This window comes from Oncorhynchus nerka, linkage group LG2, assembly GCF_034236695.1.
Source record: "Oncorhynchus nerka isolate Pitt River linkage group LG2, Oner_Uvic_2.0, whole genome shotgun sequence".
In the NCBI taxonomy this organism is placed as follows: Eukaryota; Metazoa; Chordata; class Actinopteri; order Salmoniformes; family Salmonidae; genus Oncorhynchus; species Oncorhynchus nerka.
In genome coordinates, this window is record NC_088397.1 from 90,950,612 (window position 1) to 90,973,771 (window position 23,160).

The following is a 23,160-nucleotide window of genomic DNA, read 5'->3' on the forward strand; positions in this document are numbered from 1 at the left end:
TCAGGGCCCTGGGGTGTTTCTGTTCATCTATGCCAGGGTACGTGATTGGCAGCTGCCCATGGTCCCAGATCTGTTTGTTCTGTATGTGGTTGTCAAGCATAGGAGTTTGCTATACAGCACGAACAGATCAAGGACCAGGCTATGATGTTGCCAGCAGAAGAAAGGATAGGGTTGGACAGTGTGAGAATGGACATTTCCACTCATTCAAGTCTGGTATCGAAGGAGTTTTGTCCATTTCTGGTAATTATATTTTGTGTGTGCCTGGCAGAGGAGAATTACTCACTGACACTATTCTAATGACTGTCACTGTCAGCTCCCTGCTGGGTTCAAATAGGATTTGTTTTCTTTCAGATAGTTGATTGCCTGGAATGCCAGTATGGGCGGGGCTTTTGGAACTATCTCTATTCCATTGGTTCCATTCCACCAGACAAGGGAAGCTCAATCAAGCTGCGCTAATGATGTATTTGAAAGAAAAACAAATACTATTTGAACCCAGATCGGTCTGCACGGTTTAGGCAAGGCTCTGTTCTAAAGCCTTTCAGTGTGTCAGTAATTTGGAAATGTGGATGGATGGGGACACTGCTCATTAGGAGCAGGACAGGGGTTTTCCCCTACAAATTAAGACGCTGCACCTGTAGGAGCTCTTTGTCTGGGCAGAATGGTGGGGCTGAAGGGGCAGAGGGGGCTGCTTAGAGCCAGTCTTCTCCAGTAATCTCCGTTCTCTCTGGGGGTATGTCCCAACTTGAACCCTATTCTCTATGTAGTGCACTACTTTAGACTAGGACCCATAGGCCGCTATGTAGGATATAGGATGCTATTAGGGTGACATTTGGGACACAGACAGTTTTTTTTGTCGTAGTTCTTCTGAACCCGCTGCTCCCAAGTCGTCATGATGTCGTCAAGTTCGCCACCCGTCCCTCGGTCTGCCCTGTACAGAGCTCACGTGTGCCAGGGTCGTGCCTTTTGGCCCAGTCTGCCCTGTAGACTACGGAGACTGTCCAATCACAAGGCATCGCCTACAGTCAGGAACGCGCGGATAATCTGTCAGTGACCAAACAGCATGGAGACAAAACAGGCCTTTCAAAATATTACAAAAGACAATCGTGGGAAAACACTGGTTGGAGAACAAATGGCTCCTGCTGAAAACAGAAAACTCTAATTTGACTGTAGGCTACTAAAATATTTGATCAACTTCCAAATATGTGTCTTTTAAGCGAACATTGTTTTACAAAGTGAAAGAAGAGAGATGCTTTTGGCACGAGAGCATCGGCCATTGCCGGCAAGTGAGCTGAGCATCATTGGTTGAGTCAGTGAAAGTGGACAGGTTTTCAGGGCTAGAATTCTCTCCTCACATGGTAGAATACATGTTTCTCCACATTCCTAGGTCTAGGTTAGTGATGTTTTTTTTTATTGATCTCAGTTTCGATATTAAAAAAAGATTCTGCCTCCAGTAAAAGTCTCCAGTCATGTAAAATGTGGTAGAACTGGATGCAGTGTTTAAGAAAGGCCCTATTTTCACCCTGACCCAAGACTCGTTTCCTATGTGTTCAACTCCTGTACGTGCCTCTACTCTACTGCTCATGACGCTAAAACAAACTCTATGATATTCATCCAATGCTATAAAGGTGATTTATTTTCTCATACGTTCTGGTACCTCAGATCTCCACAAGTCAGCCCCCCCTCCCTCACGTTCACTTTTTGGTCCGGTACCTCCCAAATGAAAAATGAAGCACTGAACACAGGTATGTAGACTCTAGCTTACCAAAATAAACCACAATATCCGCACAAGCCACTCGCCAGCCAGCCATATATCATGAGTTAGAAAATTATGAATAATAGATTATGACGTTATTATTTAAGAGTATTGACGATAAATCAAAATCGGTAAATAAACGATGGAGCTAGCTGACTAGCAGAAACTACGTCAATCATCTATATCAATCATTAACATCACTCATCAACATCAATGATCAGCTGATAGTCTACCTTATGTTCCAGATGTCAATCATGTCTTTATGAGGCACTGCTTGCTAACATCTTGTACTGGTTGAGTGTGTTGTTGCAGAAATCGGCCTATGCCAACAACAACAAGAGAGTCAGTTAGTATGTTATGAATTTCCAGACTTTTTTCAGTTGAGTGGGTGGCCTTTTCTTTTTCATTTTGAGCCACCTGCCCCCTGAAAGGTCTGTGCAAGCCCCTACACACACACACACACACACACACACACACACACACACACACACACACACACACACACACACACACACACACACACACACACACACACACACACACACACACACACACACACACACACTTATGACCAATACTGGCTTGAAGGATGACCTAATACAATATGAGTATTGGCTGGGAGAGACAAGAGACTGCCAAACAGTACACTGATGGAGTGACTTAGAAAAGAATAGACATGACTGAGTCCATAAATTCATATCAATAGGGGCAGGGGAGACACTCCTTACTGTCTGTCTGTCTGTCTGTCTGTCTGTCTGTCTGTCTGTCTGTCTGTCTGTCTGTCTGTCTTTCTTTCTTTCTTTCTTTCTTTCTTTCTTTCTTTCTTTCTTTCTTTCTTTCTTTCTTGCTTTCTTTCCTTCTTTCTTTCTTTCTTTCTTTCTTTCTTTTGTTCTTTCATTCTTTCTTTCATTCTTTCTTTTTCTTTCTTTCTTTCTTTCTTTCTTTCTTTCTTCTTTCCTTCCTGTCTTTTATTTTCTGTGAGGACCACAGTAAGAAGGACCACAGTAAGAAGGACCACAGTAAGAAGGACCACAGTAAGAAGGACCACAGTAACGTCTAATGTATGTTATTACTGGTATGGCCTGCTGCTTTGTATAACCAAAAGCAGTTTATGTGTGTTTGTGATGTATGGGGTGCTGTCAATTAAATGGGTGGTTGCTTTCTCTGCCTCTTCCCCCCCACCTCATGGGTCTTTGACTGGTGAGAAAGAATAAACCAGCAGTGAACAATGGACTGGTGCCTCTTAACTCTCTCTCTCCCCCTCCCTCCCTCCCACCCTCCGTCCCTCCGTCTCTCTCTCCCCCTCCACCTCTCTCTCTCCCTCCCTCCCACCCTCCGTCCCTCCCTCTCTCTCTCCCTCCACCCTCTCTCTCTCCCTCCCACCCTCCGTCCCTCCTCTCTCTCTCCCTCCACCTCTCTCTCTCCCTCCCACCGTCCGTCCCTCCCTTTCTCTCTCTCCTCCACCTCTCCTCCCTCCCTCCCACCCTCCGTCCCTCCCTCTCTCTCTCTCCCTCCACCTCTCTCTCTCCCTCCCTCCCACCCTCCGTCCCTCTCTCTCTCTCTCTCCCTCCACTCTCTCTCTCTCTCCTCCTCCCCGTCCTCCCTCCGTCCCTCCCCCTCTCTCTCTCTCTCCCTCCACCTCCACCTCTCTCTCTCCCTCCCACCCTCCGTCCCTCTCTCTCTCTCCCTCCACCTCTCTCCCTCCCTCCCTCCCACCCTCCGTCCCTCCCTCTCTCTCTCCCCCTCCCTCCCTCCCTCCCAACGTCCGTCCGTCCCATCCCACTCTCTCTCTCTCCCCTCCCTCCCTCCCTCCCACCCTCAGTCCCTCCCTCTCTCTCTCTCCCTCCACCTCTCTCTCTCTCCCTCCCTCCCACCCTCCGTCCCTCCCTCTCTCTCTCTCCCTCCACCTCTCTCTCCCCCTCCCACCCAAGGGTCCCTCCCTCTCTCTCTCGCTCTCTCTCTCCCCTCCACCTCTCTCTCCCCATCCCACCCTCCGTCCGTCCCTCCCTCTCTCGCCCTCCCACCTCTCTCTCCCCATCCCACCCCTCCGTCCCTCCCTCCCTCTCTCGCCCTCCCACCCTCCGTCCCTCCATCTCTCTCTCGCTTGCTCTCTCTCTCCCTCCACCTCTCTCTCCCCCTCCCACCCTCTATCCCTCCCTCTCTCTCTCTCACTCTCTCCCCCTCTCTCTTTCCTCTCTTTACATAAAGGAGGATATACTACATAGTCTGGCAACGTCACCTTTTAGTAACACTGACCATTCATCAGATGTGTACAGCAATAATAGAACACATTGTTAGAGAGAATTTACAATTTATCATACAAAGTACCAATACATTTTTAATCTGCTTTTGATTTTCTACCTGAGGAAGGACATAAGTTAAAGTCTTGTTACATTCCAGAAACATAATAATTGAAGTTTTCAGTTTTTCCATATTGCCTGTAGTCCTCTCTAATGACAATACTAATCAAATAAAAAGTGTAATCCTACAAGAACTCGCATATTAGGCTGGTTTTGAGTAGTCTGTAAAGGGCTGTTGACAGCCAATAGGATATGAGATGAAGGGTGAGCCCGAGCAAAAGCCTGACGAACTCAGAATATGTGTGTGTGTGTGTGTGTGTGTGTGTGTGTGTGTGTGTGTGTGTGTGTGTGTGTGTGTGTGTGTGTGCCAGGCTAGGGAACTCTCTGCTAGACAAATTTCAGGTCTGGACTCGGGGTGAGACTCAGGGAGGAGGGTGAGGTGTTGCGTCATGGTTTTCCAGGACCTATCAGCAAGCTAGACCCATGTTTATTTTCTATTTCCTACAGGGCTCAAACAATGTAAACAATCTGCTAGTGTGACTTCCTCTCTCCTAAGTTAAAAATAAAATAGATTATATTGTTGATAAAGTGATAACATTAACATATTTATTTGTATTTATATTTGTATTTATATTATTTATATTTATTATAATATTTGACCCTGTCACTGATTGCCTCCATGTGTGTGTAGCTAACAGCTCCTAAAATAGGTATTCTCATTGAAAAGGTCAGTTTTTGTGCTGTAATTCCTAATGGGTTACCAGAGTGGGTTGGCTGGACCAGGTTCTTATATAGCCAATTTGTATGGCAGGACCAGGCTCTTATATAGCTTATTAGGGCCAGTTTGTATGGCAGGACCAGGCTCTTATATAGCTTATTAGGGCCAGTTTGTATGGCAGGACCAGGCTCTTATATAGCTTATTAGGGCCAATTTGTATGGCAGGACCAGGCTCTTATATAGCTTATTAGGGCCAATTTGTATGGCAGGACCAGGCTCTTATATAGCTTATTAGGGCCAGTTTGTATGGCAGGACCAGGCTCTTATATAGCTTATTAGGGCCAATTTGTATGGCAGTACCAGGCTCTTATATAGCTTATTAGGGCCAATTTGTATGGCAGGACCAGGCTCTTATATAGCTTATTAGGGCCAGTTTGTATGGCAGGACCAGGCTCTTATATAGCTTATTAGGGCCAGTTTGTATGGCAGGACCAGGCTCTTATATAGCTTATTAGGGCCAGTTTGTATGGCTGGACCAGGCTCTTTTAGCTTATTAGGGCCAGTTTGATGGCTGGACCAGGCTCTCTTATTAGGGCCAGTTTGTATGGCAGGACCAGGCTCTTATTATTAGGGCCAGTTTGTATGGCAGGACCAGGCTCTTATATAGCTTATTAGGGCCAATTTGTATGGCAGGACCAGGCTCTTATATAGCTTATTAGGGCCAATTTGTATGGCAGGCTCTTATATAGACCAGGCTCTTATATAGCTTATTAGGGCCAATTTGTATGGCAGGACCAGGCTCTTATATAGCTTATTATAGGGGCCAGGGTTTGTATGGCAGGACCAGGCTCTTATATAGCTTATTAGGGCCAGTTTGTATGGCAGGACCAGGCTCTTATATAGCTTATTAGGGCCAGTTTGTATGGCTGGACCAGGCTCTTATATAGCTTATTAGGGCCAGTTTGTAGGACCAGGCTCTTATATAGCTTATTAGGGCCAGTTTGTATGGCAGGACCAGGCTCTTATATAGCTTATTAGGGCCAGTTTGTATGGCAGGACCAGGCTCTTATATAGCTTATTAGGGCCAGTTTGTATGGCAGGACCAGGCTCTTATATAGCTTATTAGGGCCAGTTTGTATGGCAGGACCAGGCTCTTATATAGCTTATTAGGGCCAGTTTGTATGGCAGGACCAGGCTCTTATATAGCTTATTAGGGCCAGTTTGTATGGCTGGACCAATTTGGTGTTGCCATGGTACTTATAGCCTATAGACAGACCCCTGGTGTTACCATGGTACTTATAGCCTATAGACAGACCCTTGTTGTTACCATGGTACTTATAGCCTATAGACAGACTCCTGGGGTTACCATGGTACCTATAGCCTATAGACAGACTCCTGGGGTTACCATGGTACTTATAGCCTATAGACAGACTCCTGGGGTTACCATGGTACCTATAGCCTATAGACAGACTCCTGGGGTTACCATGGTACTTATAGCCTATAGACAGACTCCTGGGGTTACCATGGTACTTATAGCCTATAGACAGACTCCTGGGGTTACCATGGTACCTATAGCCTATAGACAGACTCCTGGGGTTACCATGGTACTTATAGCCTATAGACAGACTCCTGGGGTTACCATGGTACCTATAGCCTATAGACAGACTCCTGGGGTTACCATGGTACTTATAGCCTATAGACATACTCCTGGGGTTACCATGGTACTTATAGCCTATAGACAGACTCCTGGGGTTACCATGGTACCTATAGCCTATAGACAGACTCCTGGGGTTACCATGGTACTTATAGCCTATAGACAGACTCCTGGGGTTACCATGGTACCTATAGCCTATAGACAGACTCCTGGGGTTACCATGGTACCTATAGCCTATAGACAGACTCCTGGGGTTACCATGGTACTTATAGCCTATAGACAGACTCCTGGGGTTACCATGGTACCTATAGCCTATAGACAGACTCCTGGGGTTACCATGGTACTTATAGCCTATAGACAGACTCCTGGGGTTACCATGGTACTTATAGCCTATAGACAGACTCCTGGGGTTACCATGGTACCTATAGCCTATAGACAGACTCCTGGGGTGAGAGTGAGCAGTGATAGATTCAATGGTTTCCAGGTTGCATAGGAGCCAATAGGAAGTCAAACACTTGCTCCCTATGTTGGTTGTCTTGGTTATTGTTGGGATTTTACTACAAACCCGCTTGAGGTTATTTCATCGTGACCCAATGAAGTCAAACTCTCGAAGAATCAACTTTTTCCTTTCCAAATTTACAACTAGAACTTTGGAGAAATCTAGCCATGCCACATTACCAACCTCCTAAAATCCACATTTTACATTCCTGGGATGGTGATGTATTCAGCAGAGCTGTGAGAAGAGAAATGGGTGTGATTACAGAGCATCAGTGCAAAGGAGAAAGAAGGAGGTGACAGCTTAACAGCCTCTCCTTGGTAACATGTTAATAGTTAATACCTCCATGATTTACTCTCCCTGTCTCTTGTATTCTCACTGAGGCGTAGGCTGCACCCAAGGCCTTGAGCCTTCAGTTCATCACTTTGACTGTTTTACTGCAGTGCACTCTTGGAAAAAAGGGCTCCAAAAGGGGTTTTCGGGTGTCACCATAGAAGAACCCTTTTTGGTTCCAGGAAGAACCCTTTTTGGTTCCAGGTAGAACCCTTTTTGGTTCCAGGTAGAACCCTTTTTGGTTCCAGGAAGAACCCTTTTTGGTTCCAGGAAGAACCCTTTTTGGTTCCAGGTAGAACCCTTTTTGGTTCCAGGTAGAACCCTTTTTGGTTCCAGGAAGAACCCTTTTTGGTTCCAGGTAGAACCCTTTTTGGTTCCAGGAAGAACCCTTTTTGGTTCCAGGTAGAACCCTTTTTGGTTCCAGGTAGAACCCTTTTTGGTTCCAGGTAGAACTTTTTTTGGTTCCAGGTAGAACTCTTTTGGGTTCCGTGTAAAACCCTTTCCACAGTGGGTTCTTCTACATGGAACTCAAAAGGGTTCTATTTGGTTCTTTAAAGGGTTCTCCTATGGGGACAGCCAAAGAACCCTGTTAGGGTCGAAGGCTCCCGAGTGCCCAGCGGTCTAAGGCACTGCATTTCATTTACCCAATCATGGCAGGGCCCCCAGAGACACTCTGGTTGGAATTCAGGCTGTATCACAACCGGCCGTGATTGGGAGTCCCATAGGGTGGCGCACAATTGGCCCAGCGTCGTCCGGGTTTGGCCAGTGTGGGCTGTCATTGTAAATAAGAATATGTTCTTAACTGACTTGCCTGGTTAAATAAAGGTTAAATAAAATAAAAAATATGGAACCTATTTTCCGAAGAGTGTGGTCCTGAGTGCGCATGCACTGCTCAGGGAGTGACCTGGGACTCTCTAAAAGCCCGTTTCTCTCTAAAAGCCACGACGACAGCAATTCACCTCTTCTGAGAAGGGAACAAAATAACATTTCATGCTCATTGGCTGCTCATTGGCAACATGTGTGAGTGTCACCTTAGAATGATGTAACGGATCATAATAATAAGAATAAAAAGTGATTGTTTCCCTGGATCCATTTTCTAAGTGCTTTCATAATTTGTCCCCTTGCGTATTTTCATGTCAGCACTTACTGAAACCAGGAGGGGAAAGTACCGGTGATTTGAATTACATATTAAAACCTTCAAAACAGGATTTCCCCTTCTTTCTGGGATCTTTGCTTACATGAGTAAATGACTTAATTGCACAGACAAGTTAAAATGGTCTGAGTATGGAAGTGTTTTCCATCATAATAACAAATGAGGCATCAGCTCGTCATAATCCAACCTTCAAACTGGCTCAAGCTGCTGAACAATCTCTTTACCCAAAGTAGAAAATGGTTCGCTGTTCTCCTTGTTCAATTGGCAGGTCTTCATTGTAAAATAAGAATTTGAATCTTAACTGACTCGCCTGATTTAGTAAAGGTTAAAGAAAGAAATATAAAAAATAAGTTGAAAGTTGTATCAGTTTTGTGGGAAGGGGATGCTCTCAGTGGGAGTAACTTCCAGATGGCAGGCAATGACTGTGTGTGTCGGAAACCCCAGACATATCCTCCGTAGAAGAGACACACACGCACGCACGCACGCACGCACGCACGCACGCACGCACACACACACACACACACACACACACACACACAAACAGGCTCAAAGCTCCAGACACCAACATCTGTTATGGTCAAGTGGTAAAGGAGGTATAGACAGCGATTGCTGCTCCAGGCAAGCTCAAAATATTTGAAAGAAAACCAATCCTACTTGAAACCAAGTCTGCTAGTCTGTCCACACCGACGGCGAGGAGGCCCTCTTAGTCCAGATCAGGTTTCTTTTCAGTGTGATGTATAAACACCTTTAAACACTTTATCAAACCGTGTCTCCTAAAGTGTTGTCTACTCTGATGATCTGGCGTCTCAACTGAAGCACTTGGAGTACTTAATGCATTGTCTTTCATGATGGAAGATGGTTGGAAACTTAACTGTGTACCGAACATAGGTTGTGAAGCGTGGCCTTCCTTTTGTTAGATCAAGTGAGCTGGAAAGCTTCTTCAGGGGTAAAGAGTTCACTTGACTTTAGTATTTATTTAAAAACAAGGATCCACGTCAACGCTCTGTCTTGTTGAGCCAGATCCTATTAAGCTTGTTTTAGAGAGGGGAGTGGAGGGGAGTGGAGTGGAGGGGAGTGGAGTGGAGGGGAGTGGAGAGGAGGGGAGGGGAGTGGAGGGGAGTGGAGAGAGAGAGAGAGAGAGAGAGAGAGAGAGAGAGAGAGAGAGAGTTAAGGGCTGTCTCTTCCTTGTCTGATCATATCTTGTCGGTCTAAAACGACACTCTACAAAGATTCTGACCATAAATGTACAAAACCACTCATATTCCCATATATACAGGGCATCCTGAAAGTATTCAGACTCCTTCACTTTTTCCACATTTTGTTACGTTACAGCCTTATTCTAAAATTGATTAAATAAAAAAATCTATCTACACACAACAATGAAATGTTAGAAATGTTTGCCAATCTATAAACAATAAAAAACAGAAATACCTTATTTACATAAGTATTCAGACCCTTTCGCTATGAGACTCTAAATTGATCTCAGGTGCATTCTGTTTACATTGATCATCTTTGAGATGTTTCTACAACTTGATTGGAGTCCACATGTGGTAAATTCAACTGATTGGACATGATTTGTTAAGGCACACACCTGTCTATATAAGGTCCCGCAGTTGACAGTGCATGTCAGAGCAAAAACCAAGCCATGAGGTCGAAGGAATTGTCTGTAGAGCTCCGAGACAGGATTGTGTCGAGGCACAGATCTGGGGAAGGGTACCTAAAAAAATTCTGCAGCATTAAAGGTGACCAAGAACCCGATGGTCACTCTGGCAGAGATGGGAGAACCTTCCAGAAGGACAACCATCTCTGCAGTACTCCACCAATCAGGCCTTTTTGGTAGAGTGGCCAGATGGAAGACACTCCTCAGTAAAAGGTATGAGACAGCCCACTTGGAGTTTGACAAAAGCCACATAAAGACTCTCAGACCATGAGAAACAAGATTCTGGAGGAAACCTGGCACCATCTCTACGGTGAAGCATGGTGGTAGCAGCATCATGGTTTTCAGCGGCAGGCACTGGGAGACTAGTCAGGATTGAGGGAAAGATGAACGATTCTCATCCAGAGTGCTCAGGACCTCAGACTGGGGCAAAGGTTCACCTTCCAACAGGACAATGACCCTAAGCACATAGCCAAGACAACACAGGAGTGGCTTCGGGACAAGACACTGAATGTCCCTGAGAAGCCCAACCAGAGCTTGGACATGAACCTGACCAAACATCTCTGGAGAGACCTGAAAATACCTACTGTATGTAGCGACACTCCCCATCCAACCTGACAGAGCTTGAGACGATCTGCAGAGAAGAATGGGATGAACTCCCCAAATACAGGTGTGCCAAGCTTGTAGCGTAATACCCAAGAAGACTTGAGGCTGTAATTACTGTCAAAGATGCTTCAACAAAGTACTGAGTAAAGGGTCTGAATACTTATGTAAATGTGAAATTTCAGTCTTTTATTTTTAATACATTTGCAAAAATGTAGAAAATCCTGTTTTTGCTTTGTCATTATGGGGTATTGTGCGTAGATTAATGAGGGAAAAACAACAATTTAATTAATTTTAAAGTATGGCTGTAACGTAACAAAATGTGGAAACAGGAGTCTGAATAATTTCCTGTATCGAGTGTAGACTGCTCTATCTGACTCTCATCAAATATTTCCCCCACCTGCTAAAACTTTAAACCTCAAGGCAAGTTATGAGCCAGGCATTATGATGAATTATGACAACAAACACATTTTTTCATTTTCTTTTTAAGTTCTAATTTTCTCAAGATTTACACAGGTGTGTATGTCTGGCACAAGGCCAACCATTGTAAATGTCAACCAAATTCATGGTCCAATATGAAATTAATTTCACAAGAGTATCCCATTACATTTTAAGTTGTATTTTCTGTATGTATTTTAAGTGATTTATGTGCTTTTCACCTGGCCTCTGGATGGCGTGTTATAACTAGGGCGAGGAGTGTTACCTCCCAATGCAACATATCCAGGAAAAACTCCTGGTCCTGCTATGGGCTAGTCCTCTACCGTTTACTGGTCAGGAAATAAGAACCTTACTTTTACTCAGTTGAGTACTTTTACTCAGTAGTTGTTTCCATGACAACTTGTCAAACACTTCTTTCTCTCTTCCTGTTCTCACAGAGCACCATTAGAAACTGCTGAGACGATCCACTGGGTGCTGTACCAGAGATGACCACCGGTACTTTAAAAAACATGATAACGATGAGGGCCCTGGGGCCACGGAGGGCCTGTGTTCTGCTGGGTGTGTTCCTCCAACTGCTGTTGTTGCTACCAGACACCACCTCTACGGACTCCATCGCTGCAACCTGGAACCAGAGCGGACCCCGACTAAAGCTCTCACACACAGGTAGGCATCTCTGTTATTCACCACTCTAACTTAGGGCTAGTTAACTATCGTGCTGGTGGGCTACTTACTTATTTCACACACAGATCAGCATCTCATCTCTGCCCCGTTTTACTCTGAGCACCTCTGGTCCTCAAGGAGTGGGTTGCTCTGTTCCTCAACACAGCAGAACCTCTGGTCCTCAAGGAGTGGGTTGCTCTGTTCCTCAACACAGCAGAACCTCTGGTCCTCAAGGAGTGGGTTGCTCTGTTCCTCAACACAGCAGAACCTCTGGTCCTCAAGGAGTGGGTTGCTCTGTTCCTCAACACAGCAGAACCTCTGGTCCTCAAGGAGTGGGTTGCTCTGTTCCTCAACACAGCAGAACCTCTGGTCCTCAAGGAGTGGGTTGCTCTGTTCCTCAACACAGCAGAACCTCTGGTCCTCAAGGAGTGGGTTGCTCTGTTTCCTCAACACAGCAGAACCTCTGGTCCTCAAGGAGTGGGTTGCTCTGTTCCTCAACACAGCAGAACCTCTGGTCCTCAAGGAGTGGGTTGCTCTGTTCTTCAACACAGCAGAACCTCTGGTCCTCAAGGAGTGGGTTGCTCTGTTCCTCAACACAGCAGAACCTCTGGTCCTCAAGGAGTGGGTTGCTCTGTTCCTCAACACAGCAGAACCTCTGGTCCTCAAGGAGTAGGTATCCCTGTTCCTCAACACCGCAGAACCTCTGCTCCTTAAGGAGTGGGTAGCTCTATTCCTCAACGCCACAGAACCTGTGTTCATTGACACATGCCTATAGGGCCAGGAGGTTTTCCTGACCATTACCCTGACCAGAGTGGGTATCCCTGTTCCTCAACACTGCAGAACCTCTGGTTCTCAAGGAGTCTGTATCCCTGTTCTTCAACACCACAGAACCTCTGGTCCTCAAGGAGTCTGTATCCCTGTTCCTCAACCCAACAGAACCTCTGGTTCTCAATGAGTCTGTATCCCTGTTCCTCAACACCACAGAACCTCTGGTTCTCAAGGAGTGGTTATCCCTGTTCCTCAACACCACAGAAACTCTGGTCCTTAAGGAGTGGGTAGCCCTATTCCTCAACACCGCCGAACCTCTGGTCCTCAAGGAGTGGGTATCCATGTTCCTCAACACCGCAGAACCTCTGGTTCTCAACGAGTGGGTATCCCTGTTCTTCAGCACCACAGAACCTATGTTCCTCAAGGAGTAGGTATCCTTGTTCTTCAACACCGCAGACCCTCTGGTTCTCAACGAGTCTGTATCCCTGTTCCTCAACACCACAGAACCTCTGGTTCTCAAGGAGTGGTTATCCCTGTTCCTCAACACCACAGAACCTCTGGTCCTTAAGGAGTGGGTAGCCCTATTCCTCAACACCGCCGAACCTCTGGTTCTCAATGAGTCTGTATCCCTGTTCCTCAACACCACAGAACCTCTGGTTCTCAAGGAGTGGTTATCCCTGTTCCTCAACACCATAAGAAACTCTGGTCCTTAAGGAGTGGGTAGCCCTATTCCTCAACACCGCCGAACCTCTGGTCCTCAAGGAGTGGGTATCCATGTTCCTCAACACCGCAGAACCTCTGGTTCTCAACGAGTGGGTATCCCTGTTCTTCAGCACCACAGAACCTATGTTCCTCAAGGAGTAGGTATCCTTGTTCTTCAACACCGCAGACCCTCTGGTTCTCAACGAGTCTGTATCCCTGTTCCTCAACACCACAGAACCTCTGGTTCTCAAGGAGTGGTTATCCCTGTTCCTCAACACCACAGAACCTCTGGTCCTTAAGGAGTGGGTAGCCCTATTCCTCAACACCGCCAAACCTCTGGTCCTCAAGGAGTGGGTATCCATGTTCTTCAGCACCACAGAACCTATGTTCCTCAAGGAGTAGGTATCCTTGTTCCTCAACACCACAGACCCTCTGTTCCTCAAGGAGTAGGTATCCTTGTTCCTCAACACCACATACCTTCTGTCCCTCAAGGAGTGGGTATCCATGTTCCTCAACACCACAGAACCTCTGTTCCTCAAGGAGTAGGTATCCTTGTTCCTCAACACCACAGACCTTCTGTCCTTCAAGGAGTGGGTATCCATGTTCCTCAACACCGCAGAACCTCTGTTCCTCAAGGAGTGGGTATCCATGTTCCTCAACACCACAGAACCTCTGTTCCTCAAGGAGTGGGTATCCATGTTCCTCAACACCGCAGAACCTCTGTTCCTCAAGGAGTAGGTATCCTTGTTCCTCAACACCACAGACCCTCTGGTTCTCAACGAGTAGGTTGTTTTGTTCCTCAACACCACAGACCCTCTGTTCCTCAAGGAGTAGGTATCCTTGTTCCTCAACACCACAGACCTTCTGTCCCTCAAGGAGTGGGTATCCATGTTCCTCAACACCGCAGAATCTCTGTTCCTCAAGGATTGGGTATCCATGTTCCTCAACACCACAGAACCTCTGTTCCTCAAGGAGTGGGTATCCATGTTCCTCAACACCGCAGAACCTCTGTTCCTCAAGGAGTAGGTATCCTTGTTCCTCAACACCGCAGACCCTCTGTTCCTCAAAGAGTAGGTATCCATGTTCCTCAACACCACAGACCCTCTGTTCCTCAAGGAGTAGGTATCCTTGTTCCTCAACACCGCAGAACCTCTGTTCCTCAAGGTGTGGGTAGTTTTGTTCCTCAACACAGCAGCACTGCTGGTTTTCATCCTTCTCTTCTAATTACAGTATATGTGTTGATTCAGACTGATTCCTAATTTCCTGTTGATAGATTGGAGCTATTGTATAATACCATTGTGTGCCAGGGGAAAAGGAGGGGGAGGTTGGTGGAAAGGTTTTTATTAGGATATTGTTTAAACTCAGTAAAGTAACATCTGAAAAGCACGTAGGGCCGACACAGCAGGACCGCAATCCTGTTTTCCTAATTATGTCACCATGGCGATCCCCAACACACACATCAGCAAATTACTTTGTTCTCATTAGCTTAATGAATTTAGCACAGCGTTTTTATAGTTTTTATAGTGGCTATTGTTGTGCGACTGGCAGACTATCCAGGTATTATAGTTAGATTAAGGAAGTTCATTAATGTAGCTGTTGTTGTTTCACTGTACTGTAGTTACATGTAGCTGGGGGGGACTGTGGCAGCCAGGTTCTCTTCAGGTTTATTAGTCTAGATACTAAGAGATTTTATAGCTTATAACTCTTGTCAGGGTTATGGTCAGGAAAACCTCCTGGCCCTATAGCCATGTGTTACTATATATGACTAGCAATGACTAAATATGACTATCAATGACTATCAATGACTGTCAATGACTATCAATGACTATATATGACTATCAATGACTGTCAATGACTATCAATGACTATATATGACTATCAATGACTGTCAATGACTATCAATGACTATCAATGACTATATATGACTATCACTGACTATATATGACTATATATGACTATCAATGACTATATATGACTATCAATGACTATATATGACTATCAATGATTGTCAATGACTATCTATGGCTATATATGACTATCAATGACTATATATGACTATATATGACTATCAATGACTATATATGACTATCTATGACTATCAATGACTATCAATGACTATCAATGACTATCAATGACTATATATGACTATCAATGACTATCAATGACTATATATGACTATCAATGACTATATATGACTATCAATGGCTATCAATGACTATCAATGACTATATATGACTATCAATGACTATCAATGACTGTCAATGACTATCAATGACTATATATGACTATCAATGACTGTCAATGACTATCAATGACTATATATGACTATCAATGACTGTCAATGACTATCAATGACTATCTATGACTATCCATGACTATCAATGACTATATATGACTATCAATGCCTATATATGACTATCAATGGCTATCAATGACTGTCAATGACTATCAATGACTATCAATGACTATATATGACTATCAATGCCTCTCAATGACTATATATGACTATCAATGACTATATATGACTATCAATGACTGCCATTGACTATCAATGGCTATCAATGACTATCGATGACTATCAATGACTATCAATGACTATCGATGACTATCAATGACTATCAATGACTATCAATGACTGTCAATGACTATATATGACTATCCATGACTATCAATGACTATATATGACTATCGATGACGATCAATGACTATCAATGACTATCAATGACTATCGCTGACTATATATGACTATATATGACTATCCATGACCATCAATGACTATATATGACTACCGATGACTATCAATGACTATCAATGACTATCAATGACTATCGCTGACTATATATGACTATCCATGACTATCAATGACTATATATGACTATCGATGACTATCGCTGACTATATATGACTATCCATTACTATCAATGACTATCAATGACTGTCAATGACTATCGCTGACTATATATGACTATCAATGACTATCGATGACTATCAATGACTCTATATGACTATCAATGACTATATATGACTATCAATGACTATCAATGACTATCGCTGACTATATATGACTATATATGACTATCCATGACTATCAATGACTATATATGACTATCGATGACTATCAATGACTATCAATGACTATCAATGACTATCGCTGACTATATATGACTATATATGACTATCCATGACTATCAATGACTATATATGACTATCGATGACTATCAATGACTATCGCTGACTATCGCTGACTATATATGACTATCAATGACTATCGATGACTATCAATGACTCTATATGACTATCAATGACTATATATGACTATCAATGACTATATATGACTATCGATGACTATCAATGACTATCAATGACTGTCAATGACTATTGCTGAGTATATATGACTATCAATGACTATATATGACTATCAATGACTATCGATGACTATATATGACTATCAATAAATGTCAATGATTATTTATGACTGTCAATGACTATATATGACTATCAATGACTATACTGTATATGACGATAAATGACTACCGATCAAAATCAAATCAAATGTATTTATATAGCCCTTCGTACATCAGCTGATATCTCAAAGTGCTGTACAGAAACCCAGCCTAAAACCAGCAATGCAGGTGTAGAAGCACGGTGGCTAGGAAAAACACACAAACCTCTGACCACACACCCACAAACCATAATCCCTAGGGCTAGATTTATAGTACAACATGGTGTGGCAGGCCTGTCAGGCCTGTCAGACACAGAGAGGCAGGCCTGTCAGATACACAGGCCTGCCTCTCTGTGTATCTGACAGGCCTGCCCCTCTGTGTATCTGACAGGCCTGCCTCTCTGTGTGTCTGACAGGCCTGCCCCTCTGTGTATCTGACAGGCCTGCCCCTCTGTGTATCTGATAGGCCTGCCTCTCTGTGTGTCTGACAGGCCTGCCCCTCTGTGTATCTGACAGGCCTGCCTCTCTGTGTGTCTGACAGGCCTGCCCCTCTGTGTATCTGACAGGCCTGCCCCTCTGTGTATCTGACAGGCCTGCCCCTCTGTGTATCTGACAGGCCTGCCTCTATGTGTATCTGACAGGCCTGCCCCTCTGTGTATCTGACAGGCCTGCCCCTCTGTGTATCTGACAGGCCTGCCTCTCTGTGTGTCTGACAGACCTGCCTCTATGTGTGTCTGACAGGCCTGCCTCTATGTGTGTTTGACAGGCCTGCCTCTCTGTGTGTCTGACAGGCCTGCCTCTCTGTGTGTCTGACAGGCCTGCCCCTCTGTGTATCTGACAGGCCTGCCCCTCTGTGTATCTGACAGGCCTGCCCCTCTGTGTATCTGACAGGCCTGCCTCTCTGTGTATCTGACAGGCCTGCCTCTCTGTGTGTCTGACAGGCCTGCCTCTATGTGTGTCTGACAGGCCTGCCCCTCTGTGTATCTGACAGGCCTGCCTCTCTGTGTGTCTGACAGGCCTGCCTCTATGTGTGTCTGACAGGCCTGCCACACCATGTTGTACTATAAATCTAGCCCTAGGGATTATGGTTTGTGGGTGTGTGGTCAGAGGTTTGTGTGTGAATGATAACATCCTGCCCTCCCCCTCCCTCAAGATGGGTCGGCCGGACTGGGTTCCTGAGGTCACTCTCTGGGGTTAGAGAGAGAGAGAGAGAGAGAGAGAGAGAGAGAGAGACAGATTTAAGTCACTTTTCTCTATAAAAAAAAGAGAGCGAAAAACATCTCATCATAGCAAGAGGGGTTCCTCTACAAATTTCACAACAATTCCCCAAAGAACCCAACGCAGATACACTTTGTCATATAACTGACAGCGCCTCTTTCAGTTACATTTGAGTTAATGGGTTAGAACTGCACCTGTTTGATGCCACAATTAAATTGGAAGAAAGCTGCTGGTAACTAATAAAGGTCTTTAAATCGATCGATCGAACGAACGAACGAATGAACGAACTGGTCATGTAAATCGTGTTCCTCTGTTTTTTTTGTTCCCAGCCATTCATAGTCTTACTCTCTCTAGTCTGAACCATGGTGTGAATGATGATATGATCACAGACTGCTTGTTGGAGTCAAAAGACTACCACATGGGCGGTAGGTAGCCTCAAGGTTAGAGTGTTGGGCCAATAACTGAAAGATTGCTGGTTCGAATACTGGAGTCGACAAGGCAAGGATTGTTTATCTAGCACTGTGTCCTTGAGAAAGGCAGATGGCAGATGGCAGATGGTTTTATTGTTATTATGGCAGATGGTTTTATTGTTATTATGGCAGATGGTTTTATTGTTATTATTATGGCAGATGGTTTTATTGTTATTATGGCAGATGGTTTTATTGTTATTATGGCAGATGGTTTTATTGTTATTATGGCAGATGGTTTTATTGTTATTATGGCAGATGGTTTTATTGTCTCTGAACAGACTTCACTTCACTTCATCTGCTTTTGCTTTGTTAACTTCTTAGGTCAAACACCCTGCCGATAGGTAGATGTGAAAACAGTACACACACACACACCAGCCATAAACCCTGCCGATAGGTAGATGTGAAAACAGTACACACACACACACCAGCCATAAACCCTGCCGATAGGTAGACGTGAATACAGTACACACACACACACCAGCCATAAACCCTGCCGATAGGTAGATGTGAAAACAGTACACACACACACACCAGCCATAAACCCTGCCGATAGGTAGATGTGAAAACAGTACACACACACACACCAGCCATAAACCCTGCCAATAGGTAGATGTGAACACAGTACACACACACACACCAGCCATAAACCCTGCCAATAGGTAGATGTGAAAACAGTACACACACACACACCAGCCATAAACCCTGCCAATAGGTAGATGTGAAAACAGTACACACACACACACCAGCCATAAACCCTGCCAATAGGTAGATGTGAACACAGTACACACACACACACACAGGCCATAAACCCTGCCGATAGGTAGATGTGAACACAGTACACACACCGGCCATAAACCCTGCCGATAGGTAGATGTGAACACAGTACACACACACACACCAGCCATAAACCCTGCCGATAGGTAGATGTGAACACAGTACACACACACACACCAGCCATAAACCCTGCCGATAGGTAGATGTGAACACAGTACACACACACAGGCCATAAACCCTGCCAATAGGTAGATGTGAACACAGTACACACACACACATCAGCCATAAACCCTGCCGATAGGTAGATGTGAACACAGTACACACACACAGGCCATAAACCCTGCCGATAGGTAGATGTGAACACAGTACACACACACACACCAGCCATAAACCCTGCCGATAGGTAGATGTGAACACAGTACACACACACACACACACACAGGCCATAAACCCTGCCGATAGGTAGATGTGAATACAGTACACACACACACACACCAGCCATAAACCCTGCCGATAGGTAGATGTGAACACAGTACACACACACACACCAGCCATAAACCCTGCCGATAGGTAGATGTGAACACAGTACACACACACAGGCCATAAACCCTGCCGATAGGTAGATGTGAACACAGTACACACACACAGGCCATAAACCCTGCCGATAGGTAGATGTGAACACAGTACACACACACAGGCCATAAACCCTGCCGATAGGTAGATGTGAACACAGTACACACACACAGGCCATAAACCCTGCCAATAGGTAGATGTGAACACAGTACACACACACACATCAGCCATAAACCCTGCCGATAGGTAGATGTGAACACAGTACACACACACAGGCCATAAACCCTGCCAATAGGTAGATGTGAACACAGTACACACACACACACCAGCCATAAACCCTGCCGATAGGTAGATGTGAACACAGTACACACACACAGGCCATAAACCCTGCCGATAGGTAGATGTGAATACAGTACACACACACACACACCAGCTATAAACCCTGCCGATAGGTAGATGTGAACACAGTACACACACACACACCAGCCATAAACCCTGCCGATAGGTAGATGTGAACACAGTACACACACACAGGCCATAAACCCTGCCGATAGGTAGATGTGAACACAGTACACACACACAGGCCATAAACCCTGCCGATAGGTAGATGTGAACACAGTACACACACACACACACAGGCCATAAACCCTGCCGACAGATGGATGTGAAAACTAATACTTCTTCTTTCAACTGAAATTCCCCTTTTTTGTGTTTTTGACGAGAAGGTTTGACTGGAAGGTGGGACCAATGTAAACAGTGCTGCAGTGCAGAATGACTTCATGTCTCTGCGTTTCCACGTCCCAAATGACACCCTATTCCATGTACAGTATAGAGCATTACTTATGTGCCCTAGTCAAAAGTAGTGCACTATGTAGGAATAGGGTGCCTTTTGGGACACAGTCTGTGTCTCGGACCAACAACACAAAGTTGATGAGAACTTCACACGCCCTGCTATCATTTTGACAGCTGCACCTTTGACAGAGTCTGCTGAAGCACACACACACACACACACACACACACACACACACACACACACACACACACACACACACACACACACACACATACACACAAACACAGACACACACACACACACACACACACACACACACACACACACACACACACACACACACACACACACACACACACACACACACACAGACAGACAGACAGACAGACAGACAGACAGACAGACAGACAGACAGACAGACAGACAGACAGACAGACAGACAGACAGACAGACAGACAACACAGATAGACACACACACACACACACTCCATGCACACACACTCCATGCAAACACACACCTCCGCTCACAACCGCTAGACGAGAGATACCGGGGGTTATTACAGTACATCAGTCAAACACACATTCTTCATGTTTCTCATTTACAAGGACTGGAGAGAAAAGACAAACATTTCAACATGGTGGAATCAAATGTCAAATCCATTACCTTCACACACAAAAAACAGGAAGCAATGAGGAGAGGAGATGAAGAAGAAGAAGATGAAGAAGATGAAGATGAAGGAGAAGGGTCAAGCATCTTCTTCTCTCCAAATCAAATCAAAGTTTATTTGTCACATGCGCCGAATACAACAGACCCTGCAGTGAAACACTTACTTAACCAACATTTAAGAATTTTAAAGAAAAATAGAAAAAAAAGTGTTAAGTTAAAAATAGAAAATTATAGTAACAAATCATTAAAGAGCAGCAGTAAAAGAATAATAGCGAGGTTATATACAGGGTGTTACGGTACAGAGTCAATGTGGAGGTTATATACAGGGTGTTACGGTACAGAGTCAATGTGGAGGTTATATACAGGGTGTTACGGTACAGAGTCAATGTGGAGGTTATATACAGGGGGCACCGGTACAGAGTCAATGTGGAGGCTATATACAGGGTGTTACGGTACAGAGTCAATGTGGAGGTTATATACAGGGGGCACCGGTACAGAGTCAATGTGGAGGCTATATACAGGGGGCACCGGTACAGAGTCAATGTGGAGGCTATATACAGGGTGTTACGGTACAGAGTCAATGTGGAGGTTATATACAGGGTGTTACGGTACAGAGTCAATGTGGAGGTTATATACAGGGGGCACCGGTACAGAGTCAATGTGGAGGCTATATACAGGGTGTTACGGTACAGAGTCAATGTGGAGGTTATATACAGGGTGTTACGGTACAGAGTCAATGTGGAGGCTATATACAGGGTGTTACGGTACAGAGTCAATGTGGAGGTTATATACAGGGTGTTACGGTACAGAGTCAATGTGGAGGTTATATACAGGGTGTTACGGTACAGAGTCAATGTGGAGGCTATATACAGGGTGTTACGGTACAGAGTCAATGTGGAGGTTATATACAGGGTGTTACGGTACAGAGTCAATGTGGAGGCTATATACAGGGGGCACCGGTACAGAGTCAATGTGGAGGCTATATACAGGGTGTTACGGTACAGAGTCAATGTGGAGGTTATATACAGGGTGTTACGGTACAGAGTCAATGTGGAGGTTATATACAGGGTGTTACGGTACAGAGTCAATGTGGAGGTTATATACAGGGTGTTACGGTACAGAGTCAATGTGGAGGCTATATACAGGGTGTTACGGTACAGAGTCAATGTGGAGGCTATATACAGGGGGCACCGGTACAGAGTCAATATGGAGGCTATATACAGGGTGTTACGGTACAGAGTCAATGTGGAGGCTATATACAGGGTGTTACGGTACAGAGTCAATATGGAGGCTATATACAGGGTGTTACGGTACAGAGTCAATGTGGAGGTTATATACAGGGTGTTACGGTACAGAGTCAATGTGGAGGCTATATACAGGGTGTTACGGTACAGAGTCAATGTGGAGGCTATATACAGGGGGTACCGGTACAGAGTCAATGTGGAGGCTATATACAGGGGGTACCGGTACAGAGTCAATGTGGAGGCTATATACAGGGGGACGGTACAGAGTCAATGTGGAGGCTATATACAGGGGGTATAGGTACAGAGTCAATGTGGAGGCTACATACAGGGGGTACCAGTACAGAGTCAATGTGGAGGCTATATACAGGGGGTACCGGTACAGAGTCAATGTGGAGGCTATATACAGGGGGTACCGGTACAGAGTCAATGTGGAGACTATATACAGGGGGCACCGGTACAGAGTCAATGTGGAGGCTATATACAGGGTGTTATGGTACAGAGTCAATATGGAGGCTATATACAGGGTGTTACGGTACAGAGTCAATGTGGAGGCTATATACAGGGTGTACCGGTACAGAGTCAATGTGGAGGCTATATACAGGGGGTACCGGTACAGAGTCAATGTGGAGGCTATATACAGGAGTACCGGTACAGAGTCATTGTGGAGGCTATATACAGGGTGTACCGGTACAGAGTCAATGTGGAGGCTATATACAGGGGGTATAGGTACAGAGTCAATGTGGA

The 23,160-nt window shown here is 45.0% G+C and overlaps 1 protein-coding gene across 1 annotated transcript in view; it reads left to right on the forward strand.

The window, feature by feature from the left end:
* LOC115125417 (semaphorin-3D-like) overlaps positions 1 to 23,160 on the forward strand; it is a 158,682-nt gene that overhangs the window by 47,015 nt on the left and 88,507 nt on the right. Inside the window, exon 2 of the mRNA XM_065004325.1 lies at positions 11,543 to 11,768. Within this exon, the coding sequence (XP_064860397.1) occupies positions 11,591 to 11,768 (178 nt within the window). The 5' untranslated portion in view covers positions 11,543 to 11,590. The remainder of the gene's footprint in view (positions 1 to 11,542; positions 11,769 to 23,160) is intronic.